At 36.8% G+C, this 16,711-nt stretch overlaps 2 protein-coding genes across 5 annotated transcripts in view; one reads left to right on the top strand and one right to left on the bottom strand.

The window, feature by feature from the left end:
* The window catches only part of MetRS (methionyl-tRNA synthetase 1), a 53,035-nt gene extending 45,052 nt beyond the window's left edge, over positions 1–7,983 (top strand). Inside the window, exons 17-18 of one of the 3 annotated variants that reach the window (XM_083143093.1) lie at positions 3,596–3,763; positions 6,433–7,983. In XM_083143093.1, the coding sequence (XP_082999219.1) occupies positions 3,596–3,757 (162 nt within the window). In that variant the 3' untranslated portion in view covers positions 3,758–3,763; positions 6,433–7,983. Of the gene's footprint in view, positions 1–3,595; positions 3,764–5,440; positions 5,772–6,432 lie in introns of those variants that run through there. The other 2 variants (XM_083143094.1, XM_083143095.1) reach the window with 2 other exon arrangements.
* A 1,009-nt stretch (positions 7,984–8,992) lies between these two features.
* LOC146004329 (carcinine transporter-like) overlaps positions 8,993–16,711 on the bottom strand; it is a 55,176-nt gene continuing 47,457 nt past the window's right edge. Inside the window, exons 9-11 of one of the 2 annotated variants that reach the window (XM_083143098.1) lie at positions 13,409–13,590; positions 12,591–12,763; positions 8,993–9,837 (exon numbers count right to left, since the gene is read on the bottom strand). In XM_083143098.1, coding sequence (XP_082999224.1) covers positions 9,741–9,837; positions 12,591–12,763; positions 13,409–13,590 — 452 coding nt within the window. In that variant the 3' untranslated portion in view covers positions 8,993–9,740. The remainder of the gene's footprint in view (positions 9,838–12,590; positions 12,764–13,408; positions 13,591–16,711) is intronic. The other variant, XM_083143097.1, reaches the window with a different exon arrangement.

Raw genomic sequence — 16,711 nt, 5'->3', positions numbered from 1 at the left:
AAAAGGCTTGTGAGAGCTATTTCCCAAAAGTGTCATGGGTAATGTTTACATACCATTTGCTACACCCATGGAAGGAAAAGAAATGCTTTATTTATTAAGAAATAACAATTTTTAGGCATTTAGTAGCCATCTTGAATACAAAATAGCATGTGCTCCAGATCATATATTTGCTAAATCCCTTATCTTTTATTAAAAATAAAAGATAACATTTGTGCATAGGTAAAATAATGCCTAATTTATGAAAAGTAAACTAATTTTTAGTTATCTGGCATAAATAAGTCAGAAAAGGTGAAAAAACGCCTTTGTTTACATTTTTCAATCAATTGATAGCTCTGGAACCTCCACAGACAAGGAAAAGTCTCGGATGACTCCAGCTGGCCAATGAGAGGCCTTCAAGGCTGCTGTGACGTCACATAGGAGACTGTCAGATGACCTATTATGTTTTGTGCTTGCCGTTCAAGCTCACTTGGCCTGAGAACAGGTCATGTGTTGTTTTGCTGGCCAAATGTAGTGTGATCAGTTAAATGTGGAGCCAAGGGAGGGCTACTAAACTGGGAATAGTACCCCAAGACCTTTTTTTAAAGCCCATACTGTGTTTTTTGCCCATGTGCAGAAATCTGTGTCTAAAGTGGAAACCCAGACCACATGGTTGGGACAAAGAGCTGTATGAACATCCATGAGGCATCCAAGAGTATCCTTGTTTGTATCCTTCAAAGAATAACCTGGAAAGTGCTTCAATCAGTCCCCAAAGTCTCTATTATATCAAAAACTCCCATGAAAATACCCACTCGTTTGTGTTGTGCCCCCCTTAAGTGCCAGGTATTGGAATGTGTTGTGTGGTCCCTAGGTAAAAAAAAGAAAAGTGTATCTTTCGAGTTCGGCTAATATGTAAGTACAGAATCTTATGTATATTTATTATGTGTGTTCTTTGTGTCAGTGAAATGTCCATGTTTGGTGGTGGCCATGCCACAGGACATGCTCTTTGTGAATAAATGTGCCGTTTAAATGAGATCGACTTGATGTCATTGATGTGACAGTAAGACTACCAAAGCCTCCTCTCCCTACCGTATTAGTATTTAGGCTAAAGTCCGTCTGTTGGTTAACAGGTCTCCCATGGGACACATGTTATGATCCACGGGACACCACACACAGCATAGGGTCTGCATGTGGCAGCGTAAAGCGTTGCTCTTCTCTCTTATTTTTGCTTAAGTGGTGTTGTTAGTTTTTACATAATCTTAATAGCAATATACATATTATTCATCTTTAACGTAAAGTACAAAATCAAAAACCTTTTATAGTTTGGAATGTGCATTTAATGAATACAAAATGAGAAAATCTCTACGAGATGTGGAAACCACAGGAATATATAATAGAAGTTGTTCATGTTCAAAGGATTATGTAGGACAAACAGCAAGGAAAATGGCAATAAGATGGCACGACCACGATTTTGACATTATAAATCTTAACCCAAGAACAGCTTTGTCAGCTTACATCATCGATGAGAAACATTTCATTAAAGGGGGGAGGGTTATGAAAGAGTAACTGGAAACATAGATATGAATGTCTGGGAAGCTTCGTTCATTGCAGAAGAAGACTGGAATAAAATAATGAAAATGGTAACATAGACCCACTATGGAGTTTTCTTTTTCATACGTGGAGTAAGCCACCATCTTTAAAATTTAACAGAAAACATCAAGAAACTCTCTAAAAGCAATGATGTTTTTGAATTGCCTGATGATATTTGGGATTCATATTTTTTTAATAAAAATAATGTGATCAAAATTTTTATCTGAAATAAAAATAAAACACTGCTTGTTTGTTCACAGTTATGTTGCTATATTATAGGGATGGGACCGATTAATCGGTACTCTATGGTATCGGCTGATATAGGCATATCAGTGTATCGGTTTATCGGTAAAATTACCAATTATCTTACCGATCCGATAAATATCTGATAATTTAGTGCAAAATTTTGCAATTTTGTTGCGATTTCTATGGATAATCTCCATGTCCTACTTTCGAAAAAAGTAAATGCCTAAATGTTCACCTTCTTTTTCACTGCAGTCACCTTGAAAAACACAATTATTAAGGAGGTCAATGAACCTTTCAGGTTCTTCAATGACCATTTCTAATTTTATATCGGATCGGTAGAATATCGGTTATCTGTATCGGTAAATTTTATATCGGTACTTTATCGGTTGTAATGAGGCGAATCATTATTTGATCCTCTTTTATTTTATATGTTTAATTAATTAATTTAATTGGATCGATCGGGTTTTAATGTCATGTATTTTGGTAATGTTGTGGATGTCTATATATTCATGTACATGCGTATTCTTGGCCGTTGGGTAGGTAGGTGTGTCTCTGGCCAGCCGACAAGCGGAAAGTTCCCAGTAATGGTTAGGTGATTAGCGGGGCCTATAAAAGGAAGGGAAGGGAGCAGTCGGCCTCAGATGTTTTGGTGCAATACGGCGAGGTAAAGAGGTGTCTTTTCTCTGTGGGGCGAAATGAAGAATTTTTCTTGATACTATGAATCGACTTTAACTTTCTTTCTTAAATACACATACTTGATCTTTTTTCACATTTAATTCAATAGTACATCTCATGTGGGAAACCGGGTACATATGTACACATACCTTCAGCCACATTTTTTTGGTACTGAGGGTTATTTTTTTTTTTTTTTTACTCGTGGAGCCAGTGGCTACGCGAGTCTACACACTCTCTTCAGGAAGGGGGGACAGGGTACACCGAAATGTAGATTATGCGAATAACGGCCAAGAATTAACTTATGTAAATATAATATGAATAAACCTATATATATCTAAAAGGAAATGGGCGTTAAGTTTTAATTTGAAGAAGTACGTGTCTATTGCCTATACTAGCATCCACAGAACTTCAGGTACTGCAAGTTTTGAACCTAGGAACAAGGATTCAAAAATGTATGGTTGTGTATATTGTGTATGTTGCTGAGAATCGGCTTAAAAGCACAAACTATACCTTTACACGGTATCGGCCCATCCCTACTATATTACAACAATGTAACATTATAACATCCATTGTATAATGGATTATCTTTTTTATTTAAAAAATTCTTAATCATTGTTATAACTGTGTCTTTGGTCAAACTAAAAATAAATGTCTGATGAAGGGAGCATGTGTTCTCCTGAAACGTCACAAGAAAAAACTGTGTTTTTATGCTTGTAATAACAGTAGACTACAAGAGAAATGATTATTGAAAGGCAGTGAGTGACTTTCTGATGGCGCAGTGGTAGCGTCGTTGCCTTGTAATCAAGGAGTCCCGGTTTCGATACCCGGTGGAGGCACATAGTGGTTCGGATCCCACTTTAAACTGTAGGTCCAGTCCCGATTAGCCTTACTGTGCATAAAGTGGACTCAAAACACCAAATCAATCAATCAAAGGCAGTGATATCTTAATCAATGAGCACACAGCATCAAGTAAATGATCCGTCTGCTCAAGAAGCAAAAATGTTGCTCAATGATCATCTCTCATACTCGATGCACCCTATATAAAGTTACTAATTTAATTATGCTTTTTTGTTAAGTTACTAACTCTGCTTTTGCGTTTGTTTTGCAGGGCAATGTTGTTCGAGATTTGAAATCATCAGGGGCTGAGAAAAGTAAGATCCAACATGAGGTGGGGAAGTTGCTGGAGCTGAAAACCCAGTTGTCTCTGGCTGAAGGGAAAGACCCAATGGAACTCAAGAAGTCCAGTGGGAAGAAGAAGGGGAAGAAATAAGGACAGGTGAGTTCTGTTTTGAATAATTGTTTTTCCCCCTTTTTATGGACTACACATAATAATGTCAGAAACAGGATGAGTATATTTGTGCAAGTGTAGCTGTCTGCCTGTGAGATGATGGAGGGGGAGAGGGTTGTGGATCTTCTGAGCTCCAGAAATATTTTTTTCTTTAAAAACGAAAATGTAATTTATATTGGAGCTATACCATTGTGAAAATTAGTAGAAGGATGCCATATATGATGGTGAACATTCAGTAAGAAAAGGTAAAATGTTCACAGCTGAAATACAGCATGTTCCAAAATGATTATTAGGTTTCATAGTCATTTAATTTCCCTTATATGAGGGGTACACGGACAAAGCTTACATGGGAGTAAGCAACAACTCAACAAGTTTACATAGTGTACCTTATAAATGTTCAATGTGAGCACCTTTCGTGACATGGAACACATCCATCCTGTAGTCCAATTCTTCTCAAACACAGGTCAGCATATCTGGAGCGATACATTGAACACCTGCAACAATCCTGTTTCTCAAAATATCCTCGGGACTGAGGATCACTTCCAAATCGTCGCCGAACAAACAGCAGAATCACACTTTGCAAATTCAATGACACAAAAGGACTTCTGCATGGGAGTTGCCATCTTGTAATACACCTATGCTGCTGTGACTGGTGGGAAACAAATGATAAGTGCTCAGGGTAGCAAACTTCCACAGCCGATCTTATTGTACAACTTCCACAGCCATCCTTATTGTACATGCACAGTATAAACATTCACAATCGTCTTTCCAATATAACAACTACTTCAAATCCTGATAATCATTTTGGGCACGATGTATATTCACCTCATTAATTAATATATGTGACTAGATGATTTTCGTGGGTTTTACCTTTACTAAATTCCTGTGATTTGAAACATAAAAAAGCGGTATACCTATTTATATTTTGTTTGTGGAAGGTAATAAATAACATGGTAAACTTACGTGAGTTTCAAGCTATTTAATGATTATTGGGTCAGTAAAGTTATTAGCAAACTCATTGATAAACTGAAGGTTATCATCAGCCCATATCAGTAGAGTACCAATTAATCAGTCCTTCCCATAAATTGCATACATCAAATAAGGACTTCTAAAATTAACATTTTAATAGTGCAAAGTATACACCTTGTGCTAATTTATACTTCTGGCACTTTTTTTCATGCTGACAATATATCAACTGTATTTAACAGTCTCCATCTAATGATTAAGTGTAGATCTAGCCAGCTCTAACAGGTGCTCAACTTTTGATCTTGCAACCAAAGTTCCTGGACATGTCTGTGTCCCTTCAACAGTTGCATCTAATCATCACTCATCCTCATGGTTGTGATTAGGGATAAGTGGCAGAAAAGTTAATCCTAGTTAATTTAATTGTTAAAAACTGCAAGTACAGTTTGCATTGTCATTACCTGAGCAGCTTGAAGTAAAACCTGATAGCCCACACATGGTTCAGAATTGAGTGAAAACTCAATGTGGTTGCTGTGCAATAGCAAACAAAGTTCATTCAGCAGTATCAGCAACATATGGGCTGCTCAGGTAATTCAAGTTGCAGTGTGATACATACAGTTTCAACTGCTTTCTTTCCTGCTCCATACTTTTGTGTGGTATACATTTTTATTTCTGAACTGCTGTTTTGTTGTTTTCTTGTAGTACCGTAATGTTAATTCTCTCTGCCTGTGGCACTTCAGCCCTTGATGAACCTCAGCCTTTCCAGTTTCAAATTTCCATGATCCTCAAATCCTCCATCTTCAGTGCCATCCTCCATCTGCCGTAGCCTATACCACAGAAGGTTTCTTCTGGTACCGCTTCTGCCAATCTGAGGTCGATCTGCTGCAAACCCTCTGCATGTGAGTGCTTCCATCCACTAAGAGGAGTGCTGAAGACAGCATGTGCTTTGTTCTCTGCAAGCCTGAGCTCACTGTTTCCTTATGAAGGGAATTTGAACACTTGTTTGCCACATTCACATCAAAGAGGAAAGGAAGGCAAAAGGTATTTCAGATGGCAAGAGGAAAAGAATTTGCGCAGTAAGGGCTTGAATAACTGATTAATATTATTTGACATGCTGGCAACATACTTGTTGAAAACAACACAAACAGCACGATAAAAGAAACACTAAGAGTTTGTCCAAGCTTTCGATTCCATCTCGGAATCTTCATCAGGTCTGGTCAAGAGACTGTGATAGGGTCACAGTTAAGGTTCCGCTGACGCTACTCGCTGTGTCTGCTGGAAGATGTTGTTGCAGTCTTGGTAAGTTCTTGTTTGTTGAGATTGATGGCTGAGGGAGATGGGTTTTTAAGTTTCACTGTGTTATACCATGATAAATAAAGATTTCCCCATGGAAAGACCACAACAACATCTTCCGGCAGACACAGTGAGAAGCTTGGACAAGCTCTTAGTGTTTTTAATCGTGCTGTTTGTGTTTTCTGTTGTTTTTAACTAATATTATTTGCTTGCCCTTTATAAGGACTTGGCCAACAGTAGTTGCCATGTTTGCACAAAACATTTTTGGTCACTATCGAAATTGGATTCAATCACATCGATGGAGGGGCTGCCTGCAACTCCATCTGCACTTTGTATCTGTATTTTTTGGCTAACTGCTTGGATTTTTCTGCTAAAAAATCAAACGTATGATCTTTTTCCAGATCTATTCTACGAATCTTAACATCCATGCTGGCTCACAGACAATGTATAATTTCATGATGGGAGCTGTACCAGGACAAACCTTCTTGCATATAGGTCTTCCTTTCTTTCTAATAACTACATTGAATGTATATCAATTTGATATTCATATGTAGTGATTATTTTTTTATTTTCCTTCTTTAATCGTCATAGATATGTGTGTGTGCATGTGAGTGGAATTGGACAAACTTGATTGCTGATGAAGAGCGTATGCAGAGTATTTACATTCTGTTGTCATTCTATGAATGGCATGGCTAAGGGAACATATGACTATGAGCAGGTGCTAAAAGTGACAGATACTCTCAAAAATAGGTCTGGAAGTGACAAGTTATCTTACTAAGTGACCACAAGTGCTTGTGACATGTTTTCAAAAGGAATTCAAGGACATCTATATTTAATTTTATTCTTTAACCTGAGCTTTAAAGGAAAGAGCTCCTGGCTAGTGTGATAGGTTGAAGTGTACACCACGAACATATTTCACCACAGCCACAAAGCATACTTCATTCATTCATGTGAATTGACTTGGACTTTGAGCCACTTTTTTACTCAGATCTTTCATAGACTTGTTCTGTCTCTGTCTTCAGGGATTCTGTATTAAGAAATAAGAGTGTGAAACATTGGTAAAAGCAAAACAGTGCTTAAAAGTCCAAGTCAGTAAGTATGAGTAGTCAACCACTAATCACCTACAAAAAACATAATTCATTCAGTTCTTGTTTGAAATAAGTATGTTTTAGAAGTTCACTATGACAATGGAATTGCAAATTGTCATGGAAGATTTTGATGCATTGTGAAATTCTGCGTCAATGACACTGAGCAAGATACAAGTCAGATGTGAAGAAATAGTACCAAATTTCGATTGTGCCTCCAATGTGTGTGTTTCTTTCCATGCTGCAAATAATATTTTTGTTTCTTGATTACTGTATTTTGTGATTTATTATAAGGAGATGACAGTGGTTGAAACACTTTCTCTAAGTATTAAGATGTCGAAATAGTAATCGCCAAATTACTGTTGTTAAGGATTACGATCTACTTAATTGAAAAAGATAAATGTACAAGGAGAGGAATTATTTATAAGAATATAATTTATCAATTATTTATAGAGAGCACTGTTGTGTGAATGGTGTAAATAATTTTTAAGTTGTAGAGTGTCATGTTTGTGTCTCATGCAAATACATTTTTATGTAAGATTTTGGCTTTGTACATTTGTCCACCAACAGAACTGATGTTTCTATAATGGGTGTGTGGATTGTGCTTGAACTGTCTTGTTGAAAAATAAAAAAAAAGATTTGGAAATCGTTTATAACTTTTATTTATTTTCTTATAATTTAACTCTTATCTCATATTTGGTTAAGGAAGAGCTAATGTGATGGTTTTTATTCATACAAACATTTCACACATGTTCTCTTTTACGTCTCCGCCTGGGCATCGGTGTTCCTCTGTGTTTGTCCCTTCAACAGTAGAAGTTCATATACTCTTGTAGAAATGTACAAAATCAAATGTTTTTGTACACTTTCTTATTTGATGAATCTGACTTTAAGTAAACATTTGAAGATTTTTCCTAAATTGTTATAAAAAAAAATGTGTGGTATATGTTCGCTTTAGGATGAAAATATACATACAATATTAGACTACCATATTTATCTGCCTTGTACTCAAGTGGTCCAACATTGTTCTCAGTGGGTTGCATTCCTTAGAGTCAAGTCCAACTTTAAATTGTATGCCCAGTCAATGTTAACCTCTTTGGGTGCACAAACTTGCTTCAAAACAAACTTCATATTGTGCATGTTAGAGTTCCTTGTACTGAGCAAGTGTTCTTGAAAGATTTGGTCAACTTCACATGTGTACAAGAACCTTGCAATCAGTGTAACCTCACCAAACTTGTACAAAATAATATAGAATTAAAAACTAAGGATCATTTCTATCATATTCTTGTGAACAGACAGTTTTCCATTGTATCATAAAATTTAATACTTGATTACTACAAAACTTGAGTAAGTTCTATATTTAGAAGAATGTAGGGAATTTGTTCAATTGTGTGTCTGTACATATGGCACATGACAAGGGATATCTAAACAATTCATAATGTTTCTTGGTGAAACATTATAGGAGAACGCACACTCCTTTCATCAGACATATAAGCATTTTAACAAGAAATGTGTTAACTTGCTATAAAACTGAATTATAAGAAAATAATATTAAAGTTTATAGTATGTAAGTAGTATATTTTGTAAGTGAAATATTGTCTCTGATGGTTAGAAGAGCAATGATGAATATCACATACTCAAAATCTCAATATAGATATTTGTATATGAGTGTAGTTGCTTCTATGAGTTGATTCATCTATCCTTTCTACCCTTCATACTCATTAACCTAAAGAGTAAAAAGAATACATTAAATAACCTATAGAATCAAAAAAATGAGAGTTGAATGAGAGAATAAGGTGACAAATATCTTTGCATTATTTATAAAAAATACACTTTATAATATTGGAAACTATATTGTAATGTTACATTTTCTTCAAAAAATTTACATTATATAAATAAGAATACATTTGAGATCTTTAAATATGTCAACAAAACAGTTTATTTTAAGGCATTATATTGTACATACAGTCAACGGAAAAAGTACTTACGCTGACTGTACTACTAACAAGCACCGTAAATATAAAAATATTTTAATAAACACATTTTGTGCAAGATGTTTTTTTCCAAATTGTTCTTGCAGCATTGTTTGACTATTTTCTGTTTCTATATTAACAACAATTATTTGCTCTTATCGTTTTTGCTATTTTTTTACACTTTTTATGCTAATGTTGGCCTGTATAGTCATGTATTTTAAGACTAAATACATTTTGATCATGTCCATTGATATAAGTGTCTAAACGTTCCAATCCTAAATAAAAACTAAAATTGTAACACATAAATGCATGGCTCATTGCCTCATGCCAACTAGAAATTCTAGTTACATCTACAAAACTAGCATCTAATGTCACTAGTCACAGAAATTATGCTTTAGAAACTTGAGGAATGTCTGATAGCATGTTACATGAAGTAAGGTGCAAGAACCATTTGGAGACATCCAATATGTAACAATTTTCAAGTTCAGAAAACTATCATCTTGCTCTCTTAATTGCTGTGCAGCAAGCTATGTTAATAATATTTACACAATAAATAATAAAAATCTTTTGTTCCAAGAGACTCGAAGACCACTCTCCTGAAGGCTTCTTGTGTAATACTGCTCCCACTCACTATTTCCAATCTCAATTTTCCTTCTACAATCTACTGGGCTTCACGAAAGGTTCCAGCTGTTCTGAAGGCTTTCCATCTGGAACCTCTGTTGCAACAACCTCGTGGGCAGTTTCACTACAGCTGGGGGGGAAAAGTTGGTAATTAATGGATTGACTGACAATCAATTTGGATTATCACAAATTGAAACAGTGTGCCGAAAATAAAAAAAGACTATTTGAGTGACTGTATGTAGTCACATTGTAGAGAATGTCTGAAATAAATCTACAATTTTCTCTATTGTGAAACAAGTCTGATCAATACACTCGAATAAGTTCACAGTTTATTTTTACGCACATGTACATGCCTGACAAAGCTACCAGACAGGTGGTGAAATCGATCACAAACAAAATCCATGTGGAAAAATGAACCACAAACTATTGCAGTAAAAACTGCATATCCCAGAACCTCTATAAGAAGGAAACCTGTAAATATGGGAAAAAAAAGTCCCCAGAACCGACCGATTTTATACGTGAAAATGACCTGCTTAAGGTGGAAACCTCCTTAACGCGGAAACGGAACACCATTTAAAGACCAACGAGATGTTTTTATTCTCAGTAAGACTGAAATTTCTTCCTTTATTTTTTTCGCTCGCAAGAAAACAATGCAATACTGTAAGTGGAACATGCCTCTGTTGCCACTCGCTTATCGGTAACATTGTCGATATGAAAGAATACGCTACAATACTCATAGCTGTTATGATTCCGTTTCTTTCTTTCATCTCTTACCCTCTTTCTCCACCTTTCTTTGTCTATTTCTCCTCTGTTCTTTCGTCATCTTTCTATTTTTCTTTTTTTCTTCACTTTTATGTCACTCTTTCTTAACCTCTCTTATTCCATCTTTCAATCTTTCTCTTTCCCTCTATGCACATCGCGCTACGACGCCAGGGGTCCCAGGTTCGAATCCTGGCATGGATGTTTGTGAGTGTCCATTTTACTTTGCTTTTTGTGCCACTTTTGGCTAATTTGCGAAGATGGGGATGAGTGATGATATGATAAAATTGATGAATGTATCGCATTTTTATTCATGTACGTACATGCATTAGTACTCTACATTATAAGTAATGCAAAATGTAAATCTGTCTTTCCATTATTTCCTGCAGCGCTCTATACTGTATTTAAAGTCAACCCTGTATAAGAAGGAAAACTGTTAAGATGGAACCATCATGTTCCGGGATAGACAGGTTTTACTGTACCTGTAAATTTTCTCTCTCCACATAACTACCATTATTTTTTGTATTATTGTATCTTTAGATACAATGTAAGTCTGATCAATGCAATATTTTACCATTGAACAGATGATTCTATCCATCTAATATATGATTATATGCCTTCATCCCTCAGTTCAACCCTGTCTTGTTTCATTGTGGAAAGATGGTTCTTTACTTAAAATCATCTCTGTTAAAATAACCCTTCACAGTGAGTTACCTAAAGGAGACAAAAATTTTTACACATTCCCAGTTCCCTATGACAAGAATGCAGTTTAGGGCACCCAGAATGTATTGTTCTGCATACCTGTTTCTCTCCATGATCATTTTATCGCTTCTTCAGCAAGAAACAATAACAATGAGTAAGGAACAGGGTCCAGCAGAAAAACCTAACGGTTTTAAAATGGTTGTAATTTTGGCAACAGTGGTAGGAGGATAATGTACTTGGTGGTGTTCCACAGCACATATGACATTTTAGTGATGTGCCATTTCAGTTGCTGTGGAGTAGTGGAATGTGCTTTTGCATTTGAGCTGCTTCTTTGAGAGTGGTGACTTGTGAATAGAAAGACAGTTTTGTTCATATTGTAATGTGAGCTCTCATGGAAAAGTGCCTATTAGGAATACAATATTATTGCGAATGCAAAAATTCAAATCAACTAGTTTGACATTGAAGAAGCTGTCAGGAGATGTGAGAAATATAATGTCCGAACACTGAAGAACTAGAAACATGGCATTGTTCTAGGCATTTCAGATCAGTGTGCAAAGGATATTTCTCTTGGAACTGAATTTTCATCCCTATAAGACGAAGCTTGTGCAAAGATTAAATGCATGTGATGCCTCCCCGATGGTGCAGTGGTAGTGTCGTCACCTTGTAATCAAGGGGTCCGGGGTGGCACAGGGGTTCGGATCCCACTTTAAACTAGGTCCAGTCCCGATTAGCCTTTCTGTGCATAAAGTTGACTTAAAACAACAAATCAAGCAAAGAAATATTTAGAAGTCATGTCATTTCTCAGCATGGTGACTTCCACCTTTGCCAGGCCTTTCTGTTTGTGAATATTTAATTTGGGGATATGTCAAGGTAAAAGTATTTGTCAATAAACCACACACACCACAAGAATTGAATACTGGGATGACATTATTTTCAAGACTAAATGAAAAGTTCTTTGCATGTTAACAAATAGCACACATTGTTCTGTGGATAAACCAAATAAAATATATAAATCTGCAACAATTGTCCATATGATGTTTATAAATCATCAGATTTCCCAGCCAGATTCTTTATTATTAAAGCTCTTTTAAACCCCTGACAGTTGTATTAAAAGAAATTTTCTTGTCCTCCAGAAAGATTTTTCAACATACACCACTACCACTCAAAGTCAATAGATTTGGAAATATCAATAAGCAAATTAGTTTTTGGTTTCCCTGTACATGGCAATAAGTTGGCAATCAATAGATGACAGCAGTTTTCTGGGAATAATGTTTTGGGTGGACATCGTGCTGCCATTAACATGCAACATTTTGAACATACAAGCAGTTTCCTGCTTTGCTCGTTATTGCCCTGAAACTGTAGCATAAACATTATTATTTTCCCTTCTGTGTTAAATAGCCATTGTCTAATGTTGAATCTTACCTTGAAATGCAAGGCATTGCCCAAAATTTTTGGTCCCTTCCAAAGTTCTCTGCTTCCAGAATGGTTTGGGGAAGAGCATGGTGGAGGGTCTCTGGTAGGAGGAGACACAGAAGTCCGCCAAACACAGCCAGCAGACCAAGAATCAGAAATGGCAACATCAGGTTGTAGCTCGCCTGCAAAACACAAGAAAATTAATTGTGAAAGCCCATTGTTGCCTCTCTTAACAAAACAACAAATAAAGTTGAAAACCTGCCAGTACCATTAATTCGTCACGTGAGAACCAGACGAATGTAACTCCAATTTATCAGATTTACAGGAGAGAGAAAATAATGTATTCTTATAAATGTATCTGATCAAAATAATCAGTAAATTGGAGATACATGACACTACTTTACCACTAATGAGAAGAGATGGAATATGTCAATCTGACTCTAAACAGAGCTCTGCAGAGGCGATATGTCTAACAAAACTGAAAACTGCATTTTTGAAGTTAACGTTCCTCTGGTTCTCACACAATGATTATGCTTAATTTTTTGTATGCAGACAAAAATTAGGCATATTTCAATATGAAAATATTGCTGTAGAAATGCCTTGACGTGGATCTATGTAATAATAACATGTACATGTAATAAAGTCTGTAGCACATTCTGTAAGCAATGAAACCAAGTGCGATAAACATTCTAGTGCAGGTGTTTATTTAGTAACTAAATAAATCCACACTTTCCTTAATGCACTAAGGCCATGAAAAATTGTTTTTGTAGATTTTTATTGACCTGTATATGTTTTGTACATAGTAATGAAGGAAGGCATGTACTTACAAGTAACACAATCATTGGCCCAAAGAAAGTAGCTGCGTGTCCTGAGATGTGGATTAAATTGCTTCCCTGGCCCCTGACTTCTGTGGGGATCAGCTCCACACAATATTGCCACCCTGTGTTGACAACAATCGTGATGAAGAAGCGACCTGCTGCTGCTAGACCAATCAGAGCACCTTGGTAATCTACAAGAACAATGATATTTATGTAAATGATAGTTAAACTTTTTTTCTTATACCGAATTAAGAATTACAACTTGTGACATTTGAAGACAAGCTGTGAAAGTGTTACATGCTCCAAAGATTCTTAATGCGAGCTCCATTTGTGACACGATGAAAGTCCAGTCTGATTTAGCTCATCCCATAAAATAAAAGATAAAGCTATGTGCTGTGTATTGCACCAGGCCATGAAGGCACATGGGTGTGGTCCTAAAATAAATAAATAAGTACTCGAGCACTTTAGAAACTGCATCACAATGACAAAATACTAGTCATAAATCGGGTAAGCTGCGCAATATGGTGTCATATTTGTTAACGTTAACATTATATGTGTGTGTGTGTGAGAGTGAGTATTGGTACACACAAATTCGAAAGAAACGCCCTCCCTTACGGTTATGCAACCCGTAATTTTATATCATCTAGTTTCGCCTGGTAGAGTAGTTCCCGAGAAGAGCAGTGTTTCCAAACCTATAACTGTAGTGTTTCCAACCCTGTATTGGTAGGTTGGTTGTTGATTTGCTGTTTTAAGTCCACAATACACAGTATGACTAATCGGGACTGGACCTACAGTTTAAAGTGAGATCCGAACCCCTTTGTGCCTCCACCGGGACTCCTTGATTACAAGGCGACGACGATACCATTGCGCCATCCAAGCCTGTATTGCTTCGTAGAAGACGAAACCTTAATGTAAACTTCTTCATTCGTGAGTTACATTTGGTTTACAGACTCACATTACAGGACACTCTTTTCCTGCATTGCATGTGTTCTGGAGCATTTATTTTTCCTTCTGCGGAGAAAATTCTGTTATTATTTTACATCTTATTTTTCGCAGCTTCTCTACCATTTATTGGCTAATCGCAACAATGAGGATGAATTATGACTCGATGAAATTGATAAGAGGACAGTCATAAAGAAACCATGGGGGCTAGATTCATATTATTATTATTACTAGTATTATCTTTCTTTTTTTACTTTACTTTTGGCTAATCGCAACGATGAGGATTAGTGTATGATAAAATGCATGAAGGAACACTCATAAACAATCATACCCAGGCCGGGACTCCAACCCGGGAATTTCGGCAGCGAGATCAAAAGCCGACGGCTTACCAGGCTCGGGCACAGACGCGGCCAATTATTATTAGTGATATTGTCTTAAGTAGTGTATTTTTCCACCATATTCTTTCATACAATCATGCAACTGATGAAAATTAAAATGTTAAAATACCTGCCTACGTTTTTTTTTTAAAGCTTGCAATATAAACCCCTGCTGCACGAAGCCAAATTGTGGGAATACGAAACAGAACCAAGTTAACATATCTTGACCGTGGAAAGTGTTAATACAAAATCTAGAAAAGAGCCATTTAACAGTTGCCTGATTGCTTTTCCATTTGTTGTATGGGAAGAATTGTCTGAAATGTGTGTGTAGTGGCAGGCAAAGGAGAATACAAAGATCGAATAGAGAGGCAACACTGTCACTATTCTGCACTGCACAGACAACGCGTCTCGTCGAGTGGGCGGGGCACTGTGGGTGCGAGCGAGCTGCTGTTGCTTCTGCAAAAAAGAACACTGACAGACAACTGAATGACGCTCCGCTTAAAATCTAGTCAATCGAGAAAGGATTTTTTGAGGAAGTGAATTGAAATATAAACGCCAGAATTTGGTCTAAGCCTATAATGGTTACTCGCAATAAGAGCTGATCAATTTTTACATGTGGAATTCCGTAATGAAGGAGGCAACAGGCCGCACTCCACACCTTTAGCCTGGTAACACTAATAAATCATCTCATTATATGCGTTCGGTTATGCTGATAGTCATGTTTAATATATTACCTTCAAACATAAACAATATCATGGACTCACTCAGAGGCAGAATTCAATTTTACGCTTTACTTTCCTGAAGATATTTTAGCAATATAATCATTCCGCTCCATTTTCGTATTCTCAATTGAACTCGCACTATTTTTTCCAGAAGTTGAGTCCCACCTCCCTTCTCCCACCTTAAAAATTCTTGGGTGAGAGGCTAAAATTACAGACAATACTTTACGACTCAAAGTGACGTGACCTAGAACGTAGTGAAAAATCACTGGTGCAAAATTCAACGTAATGATGATAAAATGAAGGTAGGAAAATGGATGTGCTAGAAAGTTTTACATACATACATACACACACATAGTTAGTTCCGTGTAGAAGACATTTCTTCACATTTTTCTCACCTTGGCTTCCTTCAATTCACGAAACTGTAAAGCCATGAACTCGTTAAACCCCTATAATCACGGAGTCCCAGGTTCGATTCCTGGTGGAGACACAACTGCCTAGTGGTTCGGATCTCACTTTCAACTGTAGGTCCCACTTCGGGTAGCCTTTCTGAGCATGAAATGGAATTAAAACACGGTAACCCATCACAACACACGCGCAGAGGGCGTTGAACGTCATGACTGACAATTATTACATACATCGAACTTTCAGCGAAGCTGGAATAAGGTCTATTAGCCATGCCAAATAGTGTGAATTTTCAGTCTTCTATACGAAGTGCATGCAAGTTATCTAAAAAAATGCAAATGTGAGGGTGAGTCGAGCTATGTTTCATTCAATAAGATCTTAACTTCAAACATATTTTGCTCTATAGTTGTCGATTTTGAATGGGCATCTAAGACTGGTTGCTTAGCGGACCGGATTTGGAGCAAAATCATGGACTGTCACAGTTCCAATCACACTACAGACATAGCAAAAATTGTTCGCCTGAAGATGAGAGAAGAGGTGATCTCTTGAAATGTCTCGAAATATATAGATAGAATATATGTTCAATCAAAAGGAAAAACAATGGATAATATCCAATTAAGTAGAAACGTTGTTAGAACCGGTGTTCATTCACATAGCAAAAGGGTTATTGTGACAAAATCCTGTTTCCCTGCTGGCTACTTCCGAGAAGAGGGCTTTGTGAAGTTATCGTTTCTTGCCCAAGCGGTAGGCCTAATTGGTTGATTGACCACGAGTTCCTTCGTAGGTAAACGCGGCAACAGAGGATCACTGCCATAAAGGTGGTTCCCGCGTCGGCTGAAAGACCTACAGGAATTTAAAGAACCATTGTC

Source organism: Lepisma saccharinum, chromosome 21 (assembly GCF_977018435.1).
Source record: "Lepisma saccharinum chromosome 21, izLepSacc3.1, whole genome shotgun sequence".
Classification (NCBI taxonomy): Eukaryota; Metazoa; Arthropoda; class Insecta; order Zygentoma; family Lepismatidae; genus Lepisma; species Lepisma saccharinum.
This window is presented reverse-complemented; position numbering and strand designations above follow the sequence as displayed.